Source organism: Silurus meridionalis, chromosome 7 (assembly GCF_014805685.1).
Source record: "Silurus meridionalis isolate SWU-2019-XX chromosome 7, ASM1480568v1, whole genome shotgun sequence".
NCBI classification, from domain to species: Eukaryota; Metazoa; Chordata; class Actinopteri; order Siluriformes; family Siluridae; genus Silurus; species Silurus meridionalis.
The window spans coordinates 6,421,561-6,443,926 of NC_060890.1; the positions used below are offsets into that span (position 1 = coordinate 6,421,561).

Below are 22,366 nucleotides of genomic sequence, written 5' to 3' on the forward strand. Positions count from 1 at the left end.
GAAAGTGACATTAGTTCAGGGAATATCGATTTATATACCGATTTCTCATTAAATATCTCCTCCATATACAGTTCATCTATTGCTGATGTACAGTATGTATGTATACCAATGCAGGTACAATCTGTGTAAATGAGCTGTTTTTTTTTTTTTTTTTTCAGGACCTGAATCTGACCCTCTACCATAGCAACCCTGACCTAACAGAGTGCTTTCAGCTCTCCGTGCTCCCATGGATCCCCTGCATTTACCTGTGGCTTGTCTTCCCTTTTTACTTCACTTATCTCAAGCTGAACAAGAGAGACTACATTATGATGTCTGTATTAAACAGAATAAAAACGGTAAGCTGGTAAAATCTTGCTGGTCTCTGCAAAAACTAGGAGGAATTAGGAAGGATATGTTAGTAGAGCATTGCAAAATCTTTTAGACTTCCTTCCTTCAATGTTTCAAAACACTTTCTAGACTACAGTATATTCAATACTACAGAAGTCTAGTTTTTGGTTTCCCAATGTCTCTTTTTCTCTATAATTATACTGTATAATTCTTTTAAATATATATATATATATATATATATATATATATATATATATATATATATATATATATATATATATATATATTTTGGCTGAGCTGCTTCTAGGAGTGGTGCAACTGAGTGTAAGTTTAGGTTAGAGTTTCTATGCAAACAGATTTCAGCAGTCACATCACGTGTTGCGGTCGAAAGTATCAACAAGCCCTTCACAATGAACAGCACATGGATTTTAAGATACAGGGGCCTGCGATGTTCATTGTTAAGTGCTTATAGATACCTTTGACTCCGGCAACACTTGATGTGACTGCTAAAATTTGTTTGGATGTTGCTTTAACTAAACAGATTTTGAGTCTGCCACTTCGAGGACATTTTGCAGGCGTCCAAAACACCCGCATTTTCAAGTCTTTTGATTAGATTGCAGCAAAAAGGGCTCGGAGTAACATTTCAGAACAGAGTTTGTACTAATAAATTACATAAAAATGTTTGAAAAACAATTTTTATTATTGTATTATTCATTTGAAGTAGAAAATAAAACATTTATGATGTCATTCACAATTTTTGTTGAGTTTACAGTACAATTCCCCTTTAAAAAGGAACCATCAAAAGGAGAGTCAAAGCCTCTCAATTGTTTCATAGAACGTAACCCCCTGCGAATATCGAGGTTTATTTATATATATATATACTCTTCGTTTATGAACAGATTGTGTGTAATTTTTTTTTTTCTGTGTGCAGATTTTTGGCATTATTTTATGGATCGTGTGTTGGGCAGACCTCTTCACATCGTTCAGCGAATTGCACCAGGACCTTAAGAAACCTCCGATATACTTTGTCACTCCATTAGTACTTGGTGTGACTATGGTAATTATAGAAACATTGTAATGCTGCTGGCATTTGATGAATCAGAATCTGCAGAAACAAACCAAAATGTACAATAGGCAAATTTACAATCTTGTTGCAGCAATGAGATGAATAAAAAGGCATGGAAATGCAGGTCAAGCTTTTTGAGTAGCATTAACATCAAACATCGGATTGTGGAAAAAATGCGAGCAAGTGAGACAAGGTCCATTGTAGTGTCAGATTCCTGTTCTTATTTGATGTGGTCTTTTACTGTTGTAGCAAGTAGAGTTCAAGGTTCGGCATGATGTTCTTTTTCAGTTACTTTGGACTTCATTTTGACTCAATCAATCTGACTACTTGCTTCAACAAATAATTTTTGCTCATAATCCTGATACTCAGCAGTTGCTGAAATACTAAAACCAAACATTTGGGCATTAATAAGAATGTCAGGATAACTGTCTCCATTCTGACGTTTGATGTGGACATTAACTGAGTCTCTTGACCTCTTGTGTGACAAGATTGATTGGCTTGTACAAGTGTACAGATTTTCTTATCAAAGTGACCAATATGAAGTGTATTCTGTTCAATAGTATATCAGTATATCAATACAAAACCCATCTGAATCCAATACATAAATATCTGTATGTGACTCTGTCTAACACTACTTTCCCTCTCTCTTTCTGACAGCTATTAGCCACCTTTCTTATCCAGTATGAGCGTCTGAAAGGGGTGCAGTCTTCGGGAGTGCTTTTTATATTTTGGACGATCTCTGTGCTGTGCGCCATTGTGCCTTTCCGCTCGAAGATCCTTCAGGCCCGCCAGGTGGTTTGTACCAATTTCGTTTTTTTTCAGCATCTAAAGCACACTTGCAGCTTAAAATAAATCTATTTAAAAAGATATATGTGCTGTATATATTGCAGTGGCTGGCCGTCATGGCTAACAATGCCTACTCTGCTGGCTCTATCAAAATCACTGACTTGCGCTTGTCTATGAATTTATGTCAAATTATTCTCAAAAGCTATTCTCTTCATTTCATAGCGACGCTCTCAGGTGTGCAACCGAGTATAAGTGTACGTTAGAGTTCCTGTCCAATCAGACATCACTTCACATGTTGCCAGGGTCAAGGTATCTGCCGTAAGCCCTTCACAGTGAACACTGTGGGTGCCCAGTATCTTACAATCCATTTTTCAGATTTTGAGTTCGCACTCTGAGGCCATCCAGCAGGCGTCCAATAACGTCGCCATTTTTACATCCTTTGATTGGATGATCAGAGAGCTCACTATACAGAGCTCACAAACCGTATCTGTAGCAAACTGCACAAGCACTTGTGGATTTCTTGTGGATTTAAAAGCTGTTTTTTGATTCCACAATAGATGACAGAAGAAGAAATTGATTTGTTCGCAGAAATACAAAGCATTTACAAGATGAACTTTTGAGAAAAGGTGGACATTGTGAGGAAAAGTCGTTCAAAATAGTTGTTAAACTTTTTCAGGAACCATTTATATATTATATGTTGCGTTTTATTTCTGGTAGAATTTGCACAAAAACACACAATTTGCTTTCATTTCAAATCGGCAGGAAAAAAAACGCACTGCACAGATAAAAATGCACAAAAATGCACGCAAAACCAGGGGTCATGTTATTTATTATTGATGCTTGTGCTGGAGATGATGTATGCAGCTGTGGCTACAGTGTAAGGAGACTTGTTGAAATGTGTTAATAGGGTTTCTTGCTTTAGAGATGCCGTTCATTCCCACGGTATGAAATACATGTCTGTGATGCAGCGGTGTTATACTGCGTTTCTTTATAACATTGATGGTTTCTATAGCCGTGTTGTCATAATGATGGTATTAGGAGGTGGATTGATTCAGGTAGGACACCACAAAAAGCCTCGTCCTGAAATGCACGCCTGCCACTTCTATAGTGTTATAAGGTGCCAGTTTATATAAGCTTATGGACCAGAATTTCAACTACAATTTACAAATTTTACAATTTACAAAGCCCCTGTCAATTGAATAAGTTGCTTTGTCTATGTTTTTTTATTACTTTCTACAATAGAAAGAGCAATGTGGAGAGTTAAAAGTCTTTGGACATGTTTTTTCCTGTTGTATTTGATCAGAGTTTCTCATAATCAGTGTTTCTATCTTGTGTGTTTTTTTTAATGAAATGCAGTGATGTATGATAATTGCTGTACATTGGTTACTTTAAAAAGCTGTCCTTAATGCAATGAAAGATGGAGAAAAACTGCATGAAAGCAAACTTTATAGTGCTTTTGGAAACCACCGTGGTCCTGGAGCTATGTGCAGCATACACCCTGCAACATTTTTTACATTCTTACTTAAATAAACATTTTTACTTGTGCAAACATAAACACGTTCGCAACACATCTCACGCTCTTAAGGTCAATTCTTTATAGAATTCTCTTTTGGTTAAGGTTTAGTATGTGAAAGTGCCTTTATTAATACCTTCATTTGTTGCATCAGGCGATCCATTGCATTTGGTCTTGAATGAAAAGAAATCTCAGCGATTATTAGAAATTAAGATAAAGAGGAAGATCAGGCATTGTGTAATGTGAAGAGCGGGAAGATGTATGTGTTTGAAATGATGGTAATTGAGATGTAATGAGAGATTCTTTCTTATTCTTTTTTTTTGTTTGTTTTTCAATCCAGGATGAGGTTAAAGACAAACTGCGCTTCACAACCTTCTACATGTATTTTAGCCTCACGGTGGTGGAGCTCATCCTGTCTTGTTTCAACGAGAAGCCTCCGCTCTTCTCTAATGTAATCACAGATCCTGTAAGTGTGGCTGTGGGAAGAGAGGGAGTGGGTGGGGGATTTGTACAGTGTGGTTTCAGGTGGCATGTTCAGTAATTCACAGTGTCTATGAAGTGTCTCGTTTTATTTCTTTTCTAGAATCCATGTCCAGAATTGTCTGCTGGCTTCTTGTCAAGAATGACCTTCTGGTGGTTCACAAGGTAGTATCCATGTTTATTCAGGGCCATAGGTTTTACACCAGTGTGGTGTGGGAATGGAAATGCAAATGCTTTCATTTTCCTATGTTGTTTGCTATAGACACAGATAAAACGGTCCGATTTAATTACAGAAAATGTTACGGTCACTACCACTGTAATCGTTTACTGTATCAATACTGGGCAACACTGTTGCAGATTAAATAAAGAAATCATTTGCAAACAATGTATGATGTTTTTGCAGAGGTTGGGCTAAATATTAACCGTTACCCACCTAACCATGGTCTTTGAGCAAGAAGATTATACAGGTGGTATAAAAGTAGTACATAGAAGCCTGCCTTTATTCCAGTGTCCTTAATTTCTTTATGCCAGTATCCAAAATAGTTGCCCACAAACTTTATTAGCACCCAGCTAGTATATTGTCAGCTAAGTGACCAACAGTGAATATTACACCTAAAATACAAGAGCTTTACATTGAACTTAAATATAACTTGTTGTTCAGATACCTTCACTGTGTTTTGTTCCAGTACTGGTGTAAAACATATTTATCTGAATTTATATTTATCTAACATATTTATCTGAACTTTACACTTAGTGAATGTGTGAGTCTGTGTTTTTCTGTTTCCCAGAATGGCAATAAAAGGCTATAAATCTCCCCTGGAAAACAAAGACCTGTGGTCCTTGAATGAAGATGACAGCTCGAAAGTGGTGGTACCCAAACTCCTCAAGGAATGGGAAGTGGAGAAGTCTAAATTACAAAGGTATGTTGAGGCCCAGTGCTGATTTTTCGTACAGTGGATGCCATTGAGAGTCACTTCTGTAGATAAAGATCTACTATATTCCGTCTACATTGTGTTAAATCTTTGGACTGGAATTTCTCATTAGAAGAATACTGTGTGTATTAGGGAAGGGATAAGTATGGTTTCCAAAATAGTTTTTAAATAAAAAGTACAGGTTTTTACACCACATAATACAGTACAATTGTTCCTGGGACAACCACAGTCTAGATTCTCTACCAAGCAGGTTTAATGGAAGCGTATTAGAAATGAAATCATTACTTAAATAAGCCATATGAATTTCTGGAGATTCAGCAAACGTGGAAAAAAAGCTTATGTTGCATTAGGAAAAAAGCTACATTTAACAAACACTTCTAATCATCCTAAAAACCGCATCCATGCAGTGAAGCATGGTGGTGGTAGCATTATTATGTTGGGGGGTGGGGGTGCTTTTTCTCCAAGGACTTGCATAAGCAAATGAACTAAGCATAGGGAGGTCCTAGAAGAAAAAAAGCTTATGTTAGCCAGATTTCTAGACTTGAGGTTCACCTTAAAGTTGGGCTGCCAACTTTAAAACCAAGAACCTGAAAAGGTTAGATTGGCCTGACAAGGTCAGGACCACAATGGCCTGATTCTTGAGCGAAAACTATAAAGATTGACAAAGCTGATAGAGAGATTTCAACTATAAATACAATTTAATATTGTTCTACAGATTTCTGGCTTGCTAATAAATACACTGTATTGCATGTTAAAAATCCATTTACGTTCCAATACAGTACAAATTCAGTAAAAGTTGAAGGTTGTAAATATATGTATCATTAACACATGTATTCTGACAACTATTCCAATATTGAGAAAGTGGCATTGCTGCTGGGAGACAGTACAGTGAAAGCAGAAGCCTCTGTGAATGCTGTCTCACTTCAGATTTGAGAGACTAGGGATTTTTCCCACTAATGTGATTGGCTTAGATCTGCATGAGTAAACATAACTCCTTTAGGAGCTTTCCTGTTTGATTCTTGGCACTTGATTTGGTGTCTTTTTTATTATTGTTTAGCCATGACCTTAGAATATGCCTAGTTTATGCCAGGCTTTAAAATCAAATTTGCTGCACTGGAAACGCAATCAACTTGAACCCAAATAGCTTTTGCAATGTTCCTCTTTCTCTTTTATAGCCGAAGCTTCCTGTTCTCTTCTAAGAGTCGTTAGGTTCTCCTTTTGCAAACATTTCGAATATTGATTTTATGTTATGCTTTATCAGGCCACCAGCTTTTACAATCTCTTTGCAATTCTCCTCCAACCTTTAGATATGCAGCTGAATATTTCCGATTTTAAATCAGTAGATATATTGTGTACACAATACATTTTTGGTGTCAAGACCCACTTGTTTATACCATACATTAACCAAAGTGTTTTTTCCCATGTAGTGTTCAAGATCTCATGTTATTTTAATCTGCCCAGTTATTAAGACAGTTCCAAAGGAAATTGCATAAAATTTACTCCGTTTTCCCACAGAAAATGCTTATGTTCAGCAAAAAAAACAAGCCGAGGACAATGACAAGCTCAGCAGTTTTAATCGAAAGCATCTCATGACCACTGTTCTGTTAATAACTCCGACAGGTCTACAAAGGAAATAAATGGACAGGCCGTGTACTCTAAAGACGAGGCGGAAAGCAACCATGCGGATGTAAAAAATCCTGAGGAGGTGGAAGTGCTGCTCTCCAAGAAGAAGGAGTCTCGGCAGCCGTCATTCCTGTACGCCCTGATCCGAGCCTTCGGGCCCTACTTCCTCATCGGCTCAGCCTTTAAGCTGCTACACGATACCATCGTGTTCATCAACCCTCAGCTGCTCAGGTGCAAAGCAGGGACAAGACACAGATGGTCGATAATTTACGACAGGGAAGCGAGTGGCGTGTCATGAGTTACAGCTACTTGCTGAGAGGCAGAACGTGATAAATGGTGTTTGATCAGCCTTATCTTAGAGTTATTTATCAGCAGCTGTCAGCAGTTCTGTAGCGTTGCTGGGTTTCCTGCGACGCTGCTATCTACTTAAATCGATATTAGTGTTATATCAATGGTGACTAATGAAGTGGCATAAAAAAGGCCAGTTTGGAGGGAACAGATGTTGCAGTTGCAGATAGAAGTATTTAAACACGATTGGCTATTGTGTGGAACCTTAAAAACCCACATGGAGTTCTTGGTATTGAATCAACCTACTTTTAGAGCATGACCTTCATGTATGCAATATAACAAGCACACGCATAAGCTTATTTGATTGACAAATACAGAGCGGCATATGCCGATTAGATAGTCAGAACAAGCACAATGCTTGCTTGTCCTCCGCTGTGGTTACTTTCTTTAGAGTAATTTGCAAAGCAAAGGCCAAATGCTAATTTGTTTTTATCCCACCACATTTCCTTGTTTAGCTGTTTTTCAGGTGCTCTGACTTCCCTGTGTATGTGATGAAACCACAGACAGGCTGTGTTTTTCTGTCTTTGTTTATGAAAGCGCTAGGCTAGATTTCCATGTATTAAGCATGGAGGGTTCAAAGCTTAAATAGCCGACATTTTATTATACAAATTAAGCTCTGTGGTCCAAAAAATGGGACTTTTTTCAGAGGGAAAAATGACAGCTGCTTGTCTTGTACCATCATAGTTAAGCTAAACATACTAACCACAAAAGTGATGGCACATGGAAAACACACTGAAAGCACACGTACTGGATTTAATCTGTTTCACTCCAGTGTGAAAACTTGCTTAAAATCATGGCTGTTTTTAACATTTGAATTCATGATATTACAACTGCCTGTATACCCACATTTATTCCATTAGGCCTTTGCTTGATGAAATGTTCATCACCAAAATGGGGGAATATGTGATCATTTGATTGTTGCATAATTATTTTTGTTAAACAGGCTCATTTAACCCCTCCTTTCACCCCTGTGTCGAGGTACCGGTCATCTTGTCAGTTTCTTCTTTCTGGACCTGCTTTATTCATCTTGATGTCCTACCAGTCCTTCCTGCTGAAGATGGTTCTAAGTCTAAGATCCATAAAGTTACTGTGAAGGGTTACATTTAACATTCATGGAAATGGATTTGGACTGTAATTTATATAAATAAACAGTGCTAAAATGCTTTTCATAAAAGGTTTTTGCATTAGAGCATCCATCAGTGAAGAGTTAACCACAACAATGATGGAACTATAATGAATGAACATTCAGTGTCACTCAGATGAGGATTGGTTCTCTTTGTATCTGGTTCCTCTGAAGGTTTCTTCCCACTATCGCCACTAATTTTAGACATGTAAAAGTTATATTTATCTAATTCTGTAGAACTCCTTTGAAACAATGTTCATTGTCTATGTGCTATACAATAATAATGCAAAAACATTTGAATTGATTTGAATATATTTGAATGAAATCGAATCATATTGAATTTTGGGATTTCAAAACATGTTCAAAAACCAATGGTGCCCAACATTTATAGGGAAAAATATGAGGGAAAAATAACCAGTGAGCAGATGTACTACTGTATGAGAGAGGTCAGGCTAGATTGGTCAGGCTGGTTTGAGCTGACAGGAAAACTATAGAAACTCGAATAACCACACTTTACAGTGATACTGAGCAGAAAAACATCTCAGTACAGAGCATGTCAAGCCCTGAGGCAAACAACAGCAGAAGACCAAACTGGGCATCTGGGGCTACATCTAACATAGACAGTTTGAAGATTGCAAGAACATGACATCATCTTTTTTCTTGAATTGTACAGCAAATATTTTAACACTTTTTTTTCAATAATTGCCTATGCATTTTTTATTATTGATTATTGTATGTGTAAATAAATTTGCTTAGCATAAACCTTGCTTAGCATAAGATGGCATATTAAAATATAATTTAGTCCTAATTCCCCATATGCAATAGATACAGTGGATTAAGATTCAGCTGAACATGTTTCTCTTTGTGACTGTCAGGTTGCTAATTAAGTTCGCCAAAAAGAAGGATGTGCCTTCTTGGTGGGGCTTTGCGCTGGCCTTCTGCATGTTTGGCTGTGCCCTATTACAGACACTCATCCTACATCAGCATTTCCAGTACTGCTTTGTTACAGGCATGAGGCTGCGCACCGCTATCATAGGGGCAATTTACAGAAAGGTACATGAACACCATACACATCTGCACATACACCCTGCTGTCAGATAATGATTATGAACTAGCACAAAAATTCTTGCGGACCCGCATTTTTACACAACTTATTCTGACAAGTGTTTCGGTGTAATAGCTCAAGCCTAGCACAAAGCCTCTAATTTCAAAAACATAAAAACGTCAGCCGGTGCTTAAAGTTGATCTGAGCTTTAGCCGCTCTCATCCATCAGGTCAGACTGCATTTGAAAGCTGTGATGAATGTATGAGTAATGAAAAAGAAACCTGTCCCTGTGTGGGCGCAGGAAAAGGTGTGGATCGTTTGATGTGCTTCAGTGCACTTTTACCCAGTAATGTGGGATGGGGTTAGCGCAGTTACGCTAAGGTGTGCCTCTGATTTATAAACTATGTTTACAGACAGATAAAAAGATAATATGGTGGTCGAATTATTAATTTATATTAGTAATCTACTTCTTCAAAGCAGTATACAAATACAAGTTTTTTAATAAATATAAATTTTGGAGAACTTAACATTACTTATTGGATCGAGTCCAGAAGAGAAAGGAAAATATTTGAATGGTTTGGGTTCAGTTACATACAGTATATGTTATTCAGTAAGAAATAACGGCACATTGTAAGTACCCTGACGATTACAACACGCACGATTACAATACCGAAACTGAATGTAATAAGAAGTTGTTGGAGTAATGATTATTGTGAAATTAGTGTAGATGGGATCGAACATTTATGGAAATTGTTGTAAGATTAAAATAAAAAAAAATAAGACAATTTTAATGAATATACATATTAATTTATACATTTAGTAAATGATGTGTAGCTGCATAAACAAATATTTGTAGGAGCAATGCCAAACAGATGGCAGAAAGTCAGACTGCAATAATAGTTATAAAGGTTTTTGCACGTGTAATTAATTATCATCATTGCACAAAACTGCTAAAGATTTTAACAATATGAAAAAATATAACTTTCTATCCTATCTATATCGTGGATTATTGTCTTACAGGTTTCTGGTGCATGATCAGATTTATATATGACTTATTTAATTATTTTGAATTATTGGTTAGAATGCCGTCCCCTCCAAAAGTATTGGAACGCCGAGGCCAGGTCTTTTGCTTTCATTAAAATAGAGTGAAGACTTTTGGATTTGAGATCATCATGAATATGAGACGGCATGTCCTAAGTTGTTTAACAACAAAATTGAAATTGTCAGCGTTTGTCTCATTTTCATCCTTTGATCTCAAACCCAAATGCTGTAAGTGTATGAGAATTGTCCTTGCTGTTCCAGTACTATCGGAGAGGGCTTTATGTCAGGTCTAGACAAATGATAAATCCATGACCTAGCTCTCTAGACAAAATAAATCCCCAGTGTGCTTGCAAAGTGCAGTGTGTTGATGGAGAAAAGTGTAACTTCTAGATAGTTAACTAAATTGAAGTGCATTCATTCAAACGATTCCATCACTAGTAAGATGTAGCAGTTTGTTTTTGGACATATCAAAAAAGTAAAAAAAAATCTTTATTTTCTCCCATAAATTTGAGCTAAAAGTGACTGTGTTTCCACATTCTGGCATGTTCCTGATTCTTAAAATCCATGTCATTTAAGCATGCTAATTCAGCCTAATTCTACATCCCAACTCTACATTTTACCATGTTGTTGTTCTGCTCTTTGTGCAGTCTCTGGTCATTACTAACGAAGCGAAGCGCTCTTCCACCGTTGGAGAGATTGTTAACTTGATGTCTGTGGATGCTCAGCGCTTTATGGACCTCACCACGTTCCTGAACATGCTGTGGTCTGCACCACTGCAGATCATACTGGCTCTCTTCTTTCTCTGGCAGGTCAGTAATTCTACCATCTCAACATTTTTTACACTACAGTTAACAGGTTGAACAAAAAGCTGAACAGAGACTGGAGAGAAGGTAACCCTGGATGTCTAGCTTTAAAGTTACATATAGTTTGTTATAGTTTTGCACTGTTTATGAGGATGGTTGTGTGTCACTGGAGCAGCATAATTCATGCACTTTTCAACATACTGTGTTATGCAATAAATGAAAAGTGGTTACCTATAAAAAGTGCACAAGTACCACATTTCAGATTTTGCTAGATAAGACACCAAAACTTACTTACTGAGCTTTTTTATATCTTGATTTTGTTTTTCTTTTTTTTTTTCCCTTTCCCCCTTTATCTCGTAGACTCTGGGCCCCTCTGTCCTGGCAGGCATTGCTGTTATGGTTCTTCTGATTCCCTTTAATGCTGTGATTGCCATGAAAACCAGAGCGTACCAGGTCTCTTCTTTTTTCTTCATGTCGAGATTAATATTTTGTTTCCTGAAATTGAAAGGAAATTCGTTACTAAAACTTCATTTTCAAATTCAGACGGGTATGTAAACGGCTCAGCATCGCATTTTAACTGCAAATACAGTGCTAAAGAAAAGGAGCGTGCATCTAATGAGTTTTTTTTTTAGACATTCTATGAGTATGCACTTACAACGCCAATTCCAAAAAAGATGGGACACTGTGTAAAATGGAAATAAAAAACAGAATGCCATGGGTAAATGTACCATTTAGAGAAAAACACAAGGTCATTTTAAATTTGATGGTTTCAACATGTCAAAAAAAGGCAACAAAAGTTCAAGTTTTCTTTTATAGCGCTTTTCACAAAGGACATTGTCTCAAAGCAGCTTTACAGAATTTAAGAATTAAAATGAACGATGTGTGTTTATCCCACAAAAAGTCAAAAGTCTGGAAAAAGTAAGTGTTATTAACATTAAACAGTTGGAGAAACATTTTGCAACTAATGAAGTTAATTGACAAGTCAGTAAGATGACAGATTATACATAGTGTATCTTAGAGAGTCTTTCAGAAGTAAAGATTGGCAGAGCTTCACCAATCTGTGAAAGAGTGTGTCCACAAATTTCAGAATGTTTCTCAGCCTAAAATTGCAAAACAGTTAAATATCTTATTATTAAAAGTTTTAAAGAATCTGGAGAAAACTATGTGCAAAAAAGACAAGATGGAGAATCAATACTGGATGCCTCTGATATTACATTTAGCAGTTTTTTGAAATTGCCGTTGTTCATCAGTTGTTCATTTGAGTTGTTTCATGGCGTCTAGGTGGAGCAGATGAAGTACAAAGACGCCCGCATCAAGCTGATGAACGAAATCCTGAACGGCATAAAAGTCCTCAAGCTCTATGCCTGGGAACCCTCTTTTAAGGAGAAGGTCTTACAAATTCGGCAAAAGGAACTGAACGTGCTGCGCAAGACTGGCTACCTTAGCGCCCTGTCTATCATGGCCTGGACCAGTGCCCCCTTTCTGGTGAGTGGGAAAGTTCAGTTATTATATATATATATATATAATATAAAAGAATGCAATCACTTGAAAAATATTAATGAGAAAATATTCTAGAAAACTGAAATTACATACTTTACACAATATGTACTTAAGTATTGTATACTGTGGTTTGAAAAGCTTTTGTACCAATGTGCATACAGGAATTAATGGTAAATGAGTGCAACTGGTAAAGCCAATAAACATTGTTTATATTGAATAGCTGTAAGATTTTCAGTTTTGGCAGAAAGAATAATTGTATCCTTTCATGTATAATGCTTGAAGTCTGACTTTTGCTCAAATTCTTCTTGTTTTGTGTCATTTGGTGATGGTGATTGGGGGAATTGTTCTAGGGACAGTATATATATAAATATATAATTCAATTTTTTTTTTCTAGAGGTCAGATTTTACCGTTAACGATAGCTAGGCTGGATTGTTCTTGCCAATAACCAATTAATCACCCGTTTTTTAAATAGATACTGGAAAACAAACAATCACTTCATGTAAAATAGTACTGAACTTTATTACAAACATAAAAAAAAGAAATAAATCATGAAAATTGGCTAAATGATAAACAATAAATATAATATTGCGCTCTCCGTGCAGCGTGCAGTCTCACGTGCAAAACAATCGTGCTGATCGCAAGAGCTTTCGTTATGACAGCGGACCGGAAGCCGGAAAAGCTCGGAATGGATTTTTGTCAATAGCTGAACTAAAACAGTCGGACACATTAGATACAGTGTATACAGTATTTTTGTAGATTTATGTTACATCAATATTATATATTGTGATTTTATAGATATTATGATTAAAAAAAAGCAATAATTCTTTGCCAAAACACAATTTTGACCATTTATTTCCCCCAGCAAATAGTTTTCTCGTAGGACAAGAAGTCGACATGCGCACAAGCTGTTATGGAATTGTAAAATATTTTGGCTCCCTCATTAAGCTGGTTTAGTAGATGCCGTGTGTGTGTGTGTGTGTGTGTGTGTGTGTGTGTGTGTGTGTGTGTGTGTGTGTGTGTGTGTGTGTGTGCAAGCTCTACCAGGAAAGTGTTTAGGCAATTTAAATAGCTTTGATTTGTTTAACACCTTATGTTAATGTTTGCCCATTTATAGGTAGTAGAAACCTTTGCCTTTGATGGTACGTACCAGTAAATAAGCTTGTGATTCAATGACAATTGAAGTCATTAGTTAGTGAGTTTTTATTTCGGTCTGTTTTCACAGTGTCATTACATAGTGAGATGTGGGTGTTTTGAAGTTAATTTTCAGATCATTTTAATAGAAAAAAAAAAATCTGTTCTGGAAAATTCCTAGAAAGCCTCAGTAATATCAGTGTCCTGTTTCAAGGCTGTGTGGAGGAGATAAGTGAGGTCTAACTGACATTGCTCGAATGTTTCCTCAGGTTGCATTGACAACGTTTGCCGTGTATGTGACTGTCGACAAAAGCAACGTCTTAGATGCCGACAAGGCCTTTGTCTCGCTTGCTCTGTTCAACATCCTGCGATTTCCGCTGAACATGCTTCCACAGGTCGTAAGCAGTGTTCTGCAAGTGAGTACATATTTTTGGGTATCATAGGCAGTTTATGACACAATCTTCTTATGCAAGCTTAACAATTTGCTGTACATTATTTGTATTTGTAACCCCAATAAGACTAGTTTGCACTGTGTATGATTAGTTATTGGAATAGACAGGTTTTTCACTCAGGGCCCAGATATAACATGTCCTTATTAAGCATTTAGAAAACATTTCCATACACAGATTGTTTTCTTTTTTCCCGTCCGGCACACAGGCTAGCGTGTCTCTCAAGCGCATTCAGCAATTCCTGAGTCATGATGAGCTGGACCCAGACAGCGTGGATAAAAAGCCTGCTGCCTCGGGTACGGTGTAATCATGACACATCAGATTTTTTCAGCTTTTGTGTTTAACTTGTGTTGCTTACATGAGTCATAAATGTTCATTCTTAATCGCACTTCCAGAATATGCTGTAACCGTCGTGAATGGGAAATTCTCATGGGCCAAAAAAGATCCGCCCACACTTCAGAAGTAAGGATGTTCATTTGCCTAAAAATGCACAGAGGTGTTAAAACAACACAAAATTATCATACAACACACTATACCTAAAGAGCTGATTAAGGACTTTAGTTGTAAATAATTTGGTATTTTAAAAACATTATACATAATTATTTTTTACTAGTACATTTATAATATCTTAATACAAAAAAAGCAATGGAGTTGATTACTTGAAATACATAAGTATTGGGACACCTGACTTTTCCAGATTTTAACCTAAAGTTAGAGGCATTGTATCGTATAGGACGTGTAAGTTCCTTCACTTGAACTAGGAGACCCAAACCGGTTTCAACATGACAGTGCACAAAGCCAGTTCCATGAACATTTAGTTTACATGGTTGGCGTGAAAGATCTTGAGTGGCTCTAACCTCAACCCTATTGAACACCTTTTGGAATGAACTGGAGTGCGTATTGCACCACAGGCCTCGTCACCTCACCTACATCAGTACCTGACTTTATTAACACCCTTGTGGCTGAATGAGCACCAATCTCTACAATGATCTACTTCTTCCCAGAAAGAGTGGAGGTTATTATAAGAGAAAATGGGGATTAAATGTGGAATGGGATGCTGAAAAAATCCTATGGTCAGGTGTCCACAAACTTATGTCCATATAGTGTACAAAAAGCCACTATATGTGTAAAAAAACATTTTTTCTGGAAAGAATATAATGCAAATGTGAAGCTCTTTCCAAGCATTAACAGTACTGCTACTATTCAACCACAGAGTGCAAAACTGTTTTAGGCAGCCTAATGCTGTTGAGGCACTTTTAGAGAACACACAGGAAAACAGATCAACTGATTTCTTTTGCAACACATCAGCTTGCTGCTTCGATAACAATCTGAATGGTGCTGTAAAAAAAAAAAAAAAAAAAAACATTTAAAAGCGTGACAGTAAACAAAATAAAAAGGCATCTAAAAATTCCAGATTGGTAAAAAAAAAGTAACCTGAACTTATTGCATTATGTTTCATTTCATGGATAGGTCTTATACACCATACTACCAAAAGTGTGTGGACACCTGACCATTATGCCTATATAGGCTTAAACAACCTATCTAAAAACCATGGATATTAATCTCTCTTTAAACTCTCTTTTGATGTTCCTACATCCTCCTAATTTTTAAGAAAGGTTAATGTGTAATCTAATGAGATTTTAGAGCATAGATTTGCCCATACTGATGATGGACGAGAAGGACTGGTGTCCCATACGTGGTGCCATAGGTGTTCATTGGGGTTGAAGTCAGGGCTTTGTGGAGGTTGGAGTGCAAGTTCTTACCGCTCCATCATCGCCAAACGTCTTCATGGACATTTTTTTCAGGAAAGGAAAATCGTAAAGCCACAGAATACAAAGACAATAAACAGTTCGGCACTCATGTCTCTCTCAGTGAACAGTTAATAACTTAATTACAGTGGCTTTTTAGTTAACTGTAACCAATTCAGAAATCCCTCAGAGGCTGATACTTATAAGTTGCTCACAAGCTTTTACACAATTACACATTTTGACTATAGTATAGAGTTATAGAAGGATGTAACTGATCATAGCAGTATCCCGTGTCTTTTAGATGAGGATGGGACAAATTTTGAATCTGGTTCCTGCCAAGTTTTTCCTTAACATCAACACTTCTGGTTGGCTCAACAGGAAGAAATTGATTTCAAAATACATCTATTACGGCAATTTTTTACAGTAAATCAATTTTGTTGTTAAATGAATGTCCTTTGTTGAAAGGGTTATGCAAAAAAACTTTTTTTGAATTGACCTTTTTGGCAACAGTTTTTGTATGGGTCAGGTGTCTACAAACCTTTGGCCATATAATGTTTGATTATTTGTAGTTTAATGAAACTTCATAAAGATTTAATTACATAAAGCAGTTGTCTTTGTTAAAATGAAATTCCATATAGTTTATTATACTAATCCCTTATTTGGTATTGAAACTGATGTATTGTTATTAGGGTTGCCAAATTCTAAGAAATTTCAGGAAAATGATATAAGAAAATATGTTATATAATGATAAGGTGGTATTTAAAAAATAATGCGAAATCATTCCGATGGGCAAATATATTTTAATGTGCAAAAGGAAGTACAAAGTACAACATGGAATTGAGGTAAAAAATGTCAAAAAATGTCCAGCTTGGAGAGTATTTGCGTAAATTACATAAATATTATGAGTTTATGTTTAAAACGTCCTTGTGCTTCTACTTAATTCCCATAAATTTCCATAAATTCCTGGTACGTTTCCAACTTGATGGCATATTCCAACTTGGAATGTTTCCAAATTTCCCCCGATGAAGCTCCCGTGGAAAGTTTTCGGAAAGTTTATGGAAATTTACTGGAAATTGCCCGTCCCTTTGTAACCCTAAATGTTATATACATATCTGTATCCTGTGTTCCAGCATTAACGTGATGGTACCCCAGGGCTCAGTGTTAGCAGTGGTGGGACATGTGGGATGTGGAAAAACATCTCTCATGTCAGCTCTGCTAGGAGAAATGGAGAAGCTTGATGGACAGATCTCCATCAAAGTGAGTGGATTCTTCTCATATCTTATATTAGATGTACTCCTAATGTCCGGTTTACTGTCCAACCTGACATGATATCCTAGACTCAATGATTGAACATTCCTCTGATGTTAGGGTTCAGTGGCTTATGTGCCACAACAGGCATGGATCCAGAATGCCACACTGAGAGACAACATCCTGTTCGGCAAGCCATATGTAGAGGATAAGTACCGACGTGTGCTGGATGCCTGCGCCCTAACGCCTGATCTGGAAGTACTTCCTGGAGGTGACCAGACAGAAATAGGAGAGAAGGTACAGACTTTTTGTCTGAGTTAGGAATGTAAATTTCATGACTTTTTAAATAACTTTTTAGACTTTATAGCTATGAACTACGCAGTGTAGCACCTGAGCGTCTTATGTTAAGCATCTTGAGTATTTAAGTCTTCATGTGTTGTCTTTGTATAGGGAATTAATCTGTCTGGAGGTCAAAGGCAAAGGGTGAGTGTGGCCAGAGCTCTGTACAGCGAGGCAGATGTTTACCTCCTAGATGACCCTCTGTCTGCTGTGGATGCCCATGTCGCCAAGCACATCTTCGACAATGTCATTGGGCCAGAGGGAGCACTCCGTCAAAAGGTAATTATCAAGACGACTTTAGAGCAGAGCCTGCTCCCTCTTTTTTATGTGAAGGGGTAGCTCAGTGGTTATGATGTTGGACTTCTGAACAAAAGGTCACGAGTTCCAGACACACCACCACTAAGCTGCCACTGTTTGGCTCTTGAACAAGGTCCTGCTCAATTGTATGAATGAGATCATTGTAAGGGCGTCTGCCAAATGGCGTAAATGTAAATTCTAGGCAATGACAAATGACGGGTAATGTTTGTAGTGTCCCCGGCTCAATGTACTTAAGTGGATGACATCATTTATGTAGCATCAAAGCTACGTCGGGGACACAATGTTTGTGTTCTACATGGCTAAAAATAATCTCGCATATTCCAATGCGTTGAGTTGTTCACCAGCATACAATGGCAGGATGTTGGCAGCTTAACTTTTCAAACAGGAATAGTGAGTCCAACAATTTATTTTGTGCCAGATAAACACTGCTGTTAACTGATCAGCACATACCTGTGGCGGCATTCAGTACATAGCGAAATAGAGGCTTTTACAGTCTGTGCCGATGTCATTGTGCTCCCGATGTTCTGAGCGAGTGTGACTGAGTCTAAATGTGTTTCATGGTGCAGACACGGATCCTGGTGACCCACAGCATCAGCTTCCTGCCCCAGGTGGATAATATCGTTGTGCTGGTGGAGGGAAAGGTATCAGAGATGGGCTCTTACCAGGACTTGCTGAATGAGAATGGGACCTTTGCTGAGTTCCTGAGAAACTACTCGCTAGAGGACATAATGGAGGATGATGAAGTGACGGGTATACAAGCCACAGGACATTTAAATAAGTTTTGGCTCCATTCACTTGTTAAAATAATCTCAATTTTTTTCTGGGAAAATGTTCCACTAGATTTTAGAGTTTGCTTATGGAAATTTGTTCACAAGGGTATAAGTAAAGCCAGATGTAGGTGTTGTAAGGAGGCCTCAGGTGCAGTCAGCGCTCCAATTCATCCCAAAAGTGTTCTGTAAGGTTGAGGTCAGTGTTTTACAGAAGGTCACTACAGATCATCCACTCCAACCCATGTAGACCATATCTTCATGGAGCTTGTTTTGGGTACATTGTCATGCTAGAACAAGTTTGGGTCTCCTAAAAATTTCATGCTACAGCATCCAGGCACATTTTATACAATTGTGTGCCTCCAACTTTGTGGTAACAGTTTAAGGACGAACCACATATGGTGGAAAAAGTCAGGTGTCCCAGTACTTCTGTCCTTATAGTGTAGATAACAAGTAAATACTGAGATAAACAAATGAGGGAAAACACAGTGCCTCAAACACAACTACCGGTTTATTTGCAGTGGATAAACAGAGGGAAATAATTATTTTAAGATTTATTTCCCTTTTTCTCTCACCACCATTTCACTGGTTTGTGTGTTTCAGTTCAGTCCCTCCGCTGCACATGTCCAAACCATCTCAATCGGCCTCTCTCACTTTGTCTCGAAAACGTCCTACATGTGCTGTCCCTCTAATAAACTCCTTTCTAATTCTGTCCATCCTCGTCACTCTTAACGAAAACCTCAACATCTTTAGCTCTGCTACCTCCAGCTCCACCTCCTGTCTTTTACTCAATGCCAGTGTCTCTAAACCATTCAACATCTCAGGTCTCACCACAGTCCTATAAACTTTCCCTTTCACTCTTACAGATATTCTTCTATCACAAATCACTCCTGCTATCACTCTTCTCCACCCTGCCTGCACTCTTTTCTTCACTTCTCTAACACACTCTCCATTACTTTGCACTGTTGACCCCAGGTACCTGAACTCCTCAATCTCCACCACCTCTTCTCCCTGCAACCACACTACTCCACTGCCCTCCCTTTTATTCACACAAATGTACTCTGTCTTACTCCTACTGACTTTCATTCCTCTTCTCTCCAGCGCATACCTCCAGCTCTCCAGGCTCTTCTCAACCTACTCCCTACTCTCACCACAAATTACAATATCATCAGCAAACATCATAGTCCATGGAGACTCCGGTTTGACCTCGTCCGTCATCCTGTCCATCACCACTGTATTCTAACTTGATACAATCATCCCTAGATCTTACACCAGACTCCTACTGCACACTTCACTGCTGTCACACTGTCCTCATACATGTCCTGCACCACCCTCACATACTTCTCTGACACACTTGACTTCCTCATACGATACCGCAACTTTTCTCTCGGCACCCTGTCGTACGCTTTCTCTAAATCCACAAACACACAAGGCAACTCCCTCTGACCTTCTCTATACTTCTCAAATAACATTCTCAAAGCAAATAATGTGTATGTAGTGCTCTTATTTTTTATTGTGTATTAATCTATAATTCGAGACAAACCATTATGAAATAGAGCAACTAAAGGTTATGAGTAAGAAATGTGGGACATTGGACAAGCCATGACATATGCACCATCATAAATGACTTCTGTGCAGTTCCTTTAGAGCTAGACCCGTTCTATTACCTGGACCTGGACCTTTCAGCTTATATGGTTAACAGCAAGATCTGATATAATGCTGCAATCTCTTTGATATGTGTACAGCTAATTTTCTTTTTGGGAAAAGTGAGTTAATTCTTCTTGTTTGAACATGTATCTGTTTGTTGCAGAGTTGTTGATTGACGAGGAAGAGTTATTCCCTGATGATGCTCTCAGTAACCACACCGATATGGTGGACAACGAACCTGCAGTCAATGAGGCTCGAAGACAGTTTATGAGGTAGAGTCTAATAAAGGTTGACCAATTTACCTATTTTACCAATAGCTGGGTAGAATGGAACTTGCCGATAACCGATTAATCAACCGGTAGTAATTAAAATAGATACTGTATTTAAAAAAACACAACTCTTCATGTAAAAAAGTACTTAACTTTATTACAAAAATAAAAAAGTATAGATTCATGAAAATGTGCTGAATTAAATAAATGTAAATATATTTATTATATTTATAAATATTAAGGAAAATAAAAGAAACTGAACACTCCAAATAAATAAAATAAAAAATGAATAAAAATTCAACTAAACAGCACGTGGTGTCAGTGATTCGCCTTTAGAGGCCTCTCTCGTACTGTACAACGCAACCCGGAAAAACTATAGGTATGGATTTTTGCCAATAGTTCCAGATAGTTTTAACTATAGATGCCGAATTACCGGCAAAATCGGTGGATCGGTCAACCTCGAGTGTCTATGCCTTAATGCATCTTTCTGTTTATCCTCTTTATTCCTTTCTTAGCTTTAAAACCTCACATTTTAGGAATTGGACTATTAATGGTTATCCATTCCTCTGCTATAAACATGCTGTTTTTAAAATAGTTTGGTAGATGTTCTCAGAAATGGCCAAATATTCTGCTCTCACAGGCAGATCAGCATTATGTCTAACGATATGGAGAACCAAAGGACGAAATCGGTACGCAAGCGCCGCTTCAGCGAGAAGAGGCATGGGGAGCCATTGCAAGAGAAGAAGGAATCTAAATTGGAGAAGCTGATCCACGCTGAGACTGCCGAGACAGGACGGGTTGGTGCTTTTCAGCTTTTCTTATCTCTTGTTTTACTCTCTGAACTTGATACTGTCATTTTGTTATGCATTCTGGATTTACGATGTACATAGGATGAGGAGGAACATGTATTTATTAGAAAAAAGAGGCCCTGTTCATTTGCAGACAGGTCACTGTTTGGTTTTCCTCAACTCTAATATATGTATACTGTTCCACCTGCTGCATTTATTTAGGTGAAACTCAAGGTTTACTGGGAGTACGTGAAAGCGGTGGGGCCCTTGATGTCCATTTTCATCTGCTTTCTGTATGCCGCTCAGAGTGCAGCTTCTATCGGAGCCAACATTTGGCTCACTGCGTGGACTAATGACACCCAGGAGAGCACAAGAGAAGAAAATGTACCGATGAGAGCTGGGGTGTATGCAGCACTGGGTTTTACACAAGGTATGGCACGAATGGTTACAAATGTCAGTGGTGCTTATTTTCAAATGCAGGTGCGTTCCATGTAGAACATTAGGCAGTATAGTGAGTACATATTCAGTTTGAAATCATTTATAAGTAATTTTTGTGAAGAAGATCTTTGCATGGTTTTAAAAGGGCAGCACACTAGTGTTTGCATGCTCTCTCCATGTACCTGTTACCTCTGGGTTTTTAGGTTTCCTCCCATCTCAAAAACATGCATGTATTCGGATTGACAACACCAAATTGCCATGATAGGCTCCAAATCCACTAGGATAAAGTTACTGAAGATTATAGGATAAATAAAATTGTATTTTATTATTATTATTATTATTAGTAGTAGTAGTAGTAGTAGTAGTAGTAGTAGTAGTAGTAGTATAAAACAAATTGTATTATTTAGATACTCACTCACCAATCATTTCATAAGGAACACCAGTTTGTACTCATACATGCAATGATCATATCAGCCAATCAAGTGGCAGCAGAACAATGCATTAAATTATGCAGATACAGTTCAGGAGATTTGGTTAATATTCCCATCAAACATCGGAATGCTGGAAAATGGTATGTGAATGGCTTTGACCATGGCATATTTATTGATGCCAGACAGGCTTGTTTTAGAATTTTAG

At 37.7% G+C, this 22,366-nt stretch overlaps 1 protein-coding gene across 1 annotated transcript in view; it reads left to right on the forward strand.

Annotated features, from left to right (window-relative positions):
- Positions 1-22,366, forward strand: part of abcc3 (ATP-binding cassette, sub-family C (CFTR/MRP), member 3) — a 59,806-nt gene that overhangs the window by 19,685 nt on the left and 17,755 nt on the right. Inside the window, 21 exon segments of the mRNA XM_046853032.1 lie at positions 159-335; positions 1,259-1,384; positions 2,051-2,188; positions 4,033-4,158; positions 4,276-4,337; positions 4,961-5,092; positions 6,725-6,958; positions 9,074-9,251; positions 10,932-11,093; positions 11,448-11,540; positions 12,369-12,572; positions 13,989-14,135; positions 14,377-14,464; positions 14,564-14,630; positions 17,047-17,173; positions 17,285-17,461; positions 17,615-17,782; positions 18,388-18,571; positions 20,399-20,507; positions 21,145-21,301; positions 21,515-21,722. Coding sequence (XP_046708988.1) covers positions 159-335; positions 1,259-1,384; positions 2,051-2,188; positions 4,033-4,158; positions 4,276-4,337; positions 4,961-5,092; positions 6,725-6,958; positions 9,074-9,251; positions 10,932-11,093; positions 11,448-11,540; positions 12,369-12,572; positions 13,989-14,135; positions 14,377-14,464; positions 14,564-14,630; positions 17,047-17,173; positions 17,285-17,461; positions 17,615-17,782; positions 18,388-18,571; positions 20,399-20,507; positions 21,145-21,301; positions 21,515-21,722 — 3,064 coding nt within the window.